Source organism: Carex rostrata, chromosome 21 (genome assembly GCF_964058835.1).
Source record: "Carex rostrata chromosome 21, lpCarRost1.2, whole genome shotgun sequence".
Classification (NCBI taxonomy): domain Eukaryota; kingdom Viridiplantae; phylum Streptophyta; class Magnoliopsida; order Poales; family Cyperaceae; genus Carex; species Carex rostrata.
Window position 1 is genome coordinate 6,447,279 of NC_135938.1, and position 2,304 is coordinate 6,449,582.

General features: G+C 31.7%; 1 protein-coding gene across 1 annotated transcript; it reads right to left on the minus strand.

Annotated features, from left to right (window-relative positions):
- Nucleotides 1-326: 326 nt before the first annotated feature.
- On the minus strand, nucleotides 327-1,277 carry LOC144573087 (putative F-box/FBD/LRR-repeat protein At5g44950). Its single transcript, XM_078322776.1, has one exon. It carries the CDS (start codon nucleotides 1,275-1,277, stop codon nucleotides 327-329), a length of 951 nt encoding a protein of 316 aa, XP_078178902.1.
- Between the last annotated feature and the right edge of the window lie 1,027 nt (nucleotides 1,278-2,304).

Sequence of the window (2,304 nt, forward strand, 5' to 3'; positions counted from 1 at the left end):
GAAGAGGGGTATGAACTTAAAATTGCACAAATTATTCAATAAAACAACTGCTACTTTAATAAAGCTTTTTATCAATCCTGGCATCAAATTAAAAGAAATTACTTCTCCGATATGGGGCCCTAAAGATATTTCCTAAAGATAGCATTTTTGAAGAATCCAACCTGATCCAATCATTAGTTTTGCCTTCCTTTACCATTCTACAAAATTGCTCAAAATCATTCATAGAAGAACAAGTTATTTATGTCACTGCCTTTATCTTTTTCTTATTGACTAAGTAATAAATTAACACCGATTTTTGTATTATTTTTAATAATTAGCTACTTAATTCATAGAAAAATGGAGAATACCATAACTTCACGACAAGTTGTATCTAGCAACAGACTTGTGACATTTGAAAGGCCACCAAGAAGCCTCAAGTCATGATTCAAGGAATCAGATAAATCAATCTCTTCAAAAGAGATATCAGCTGTGACAAGAGATGACATATTCTTCAAAGTAATCCCACCTGTATTTACAGATTTAATGCTCAGAGACACAACTTCTGGGCAAGAAATCTCCATCGACACATCAAAATTGCAATACTTTACTACCAACTTCTTGAGCACATTAGAGGAAATCATATTCACTTCCAAACAGCAATATTTCAAAACTAACTCTTCAAGAACAGGACACCCCGACATAAACATTATCATTATGTCATCATTCAATTGCTGATCACCAAGCTCCAGCTTTTTTAGGAAGGGGAGGTCCATTGATCTCGATTTAATAGATTTCTCTTCATCAATCCAAATAGTAGTGTTAAGCCGCAATGAAATCTCCTCTATTGTGTTAAGCCGCAATGACATCTCCTCTATGGAGGTGCATGTGAAAATTGAACCAGGTACATTGAAAAGTTTTGAGGTTCTAATATTGATCGATAATACGCGGGGTCTGCACTTGACTACATGGCAAAGATATTTAAATACATAAAGATAAGTTCTCTTCTCTTTACCCCACCATTTCAGTTTAAAATTATCCAGGGGTAAGTTTTCTCGATGGAAAAGGACGCCTCTAAAGAATCTTAGAAACTTAAGTTCAGTTTTTAGGAACTCTTCTTCTGTTAGATTATTAGCTGGGGTTTTATGGTCGTCAAAGAGGAGAACAGGCAAAGAAATCCAGACCTTCATCCATTGCTTAGACAATATAGAAGTGCGCACAGCCTCTTCGGTAGGTAAAAGAGATAGGATGTGAGTAGAAAGCAGGTCATCAGGCAACTCACTAATTCTGTCTCTGGCCATATCTCTACCCTCCATTTCACAAGTCATGAAAAGGTCTACCAACTACCTTACATGCACAATCTCTGTATTCAAATGTAATAAAACCATAAACCATTAATTAGATAAGTTATCTCAGACTAATACAAAAGTAGGAAATAATACACCAAACTAAATCTAGCAAATTTTCTTTTCCGATAGGGGGGATTATATGAATGGTACAAATCAGGGATTCAATCCTAAATTAAGAACAATAAACAAGTGATTACTTCTAGCACAATCAGTAATACAAGAGCTAAACCCCCAATTAAAATAGCGATACTTCCAATTAAACCTAACATTGTTCTAAAATAAAATAGAGATAGTCTAATTATAATGCACTATATACAACATATAAATATAGTGATAGTCTAATTAAAATATATTTCTTTTCTTAGAAGTTTTTTTTCCATTGATTGATCCTCAATAGATTAGCAATATTATTATGTTTAAAAATAATAATTAACCGGTGCAAATTATATTTATTTTTTAAAGTTTTTTAATTTATTTCTTTTGCTTGCTTGAAGTTTCAACTTGCATTCATTGGTATTAATGTTTCTTGTTTGTATTGATAAAAACTACTGTGACTTTTTAAAAAGTTCTAATTAATGGATACAATATTATTGATTGGTTTCTATATGTTTTGATTATTGAATGCCCCAATTTACTGATATTATGTAAAATGTTATGATTGATGTTAGGTTAAGATGATTTTTTTTAACATTCACTCTTAAATTTGCATTGTAGATATTGTATATATAATAAATTAAATCCAAACAGAGACTAATGCTCAGTACATACATTCATGTTTGTCACAAATTTGCGAGACAAATTATCGCAGATCAAATGTCGATTCATCTATGTTGGATTAGAATTTAACGGTCATAAATAAAGTATACTTGATGGGGCCTTACTATAATAAATGAATTCATTTTTGTTTAATTCTTCTCATCGTAGCTTAGGTAGATGATTATGTTAAAAAAATTGAGGTCAATACATCATCCATTGTCCT

Coding starts and splice junctions, on each gene's coding strand:
- LOC144573087 (XM_078322776.1), bottom strand. CDS start 1,277: ATGGCCAGAGACAGAATTAGTGAGTTGCCTGATGACCTGCTTTCTACT.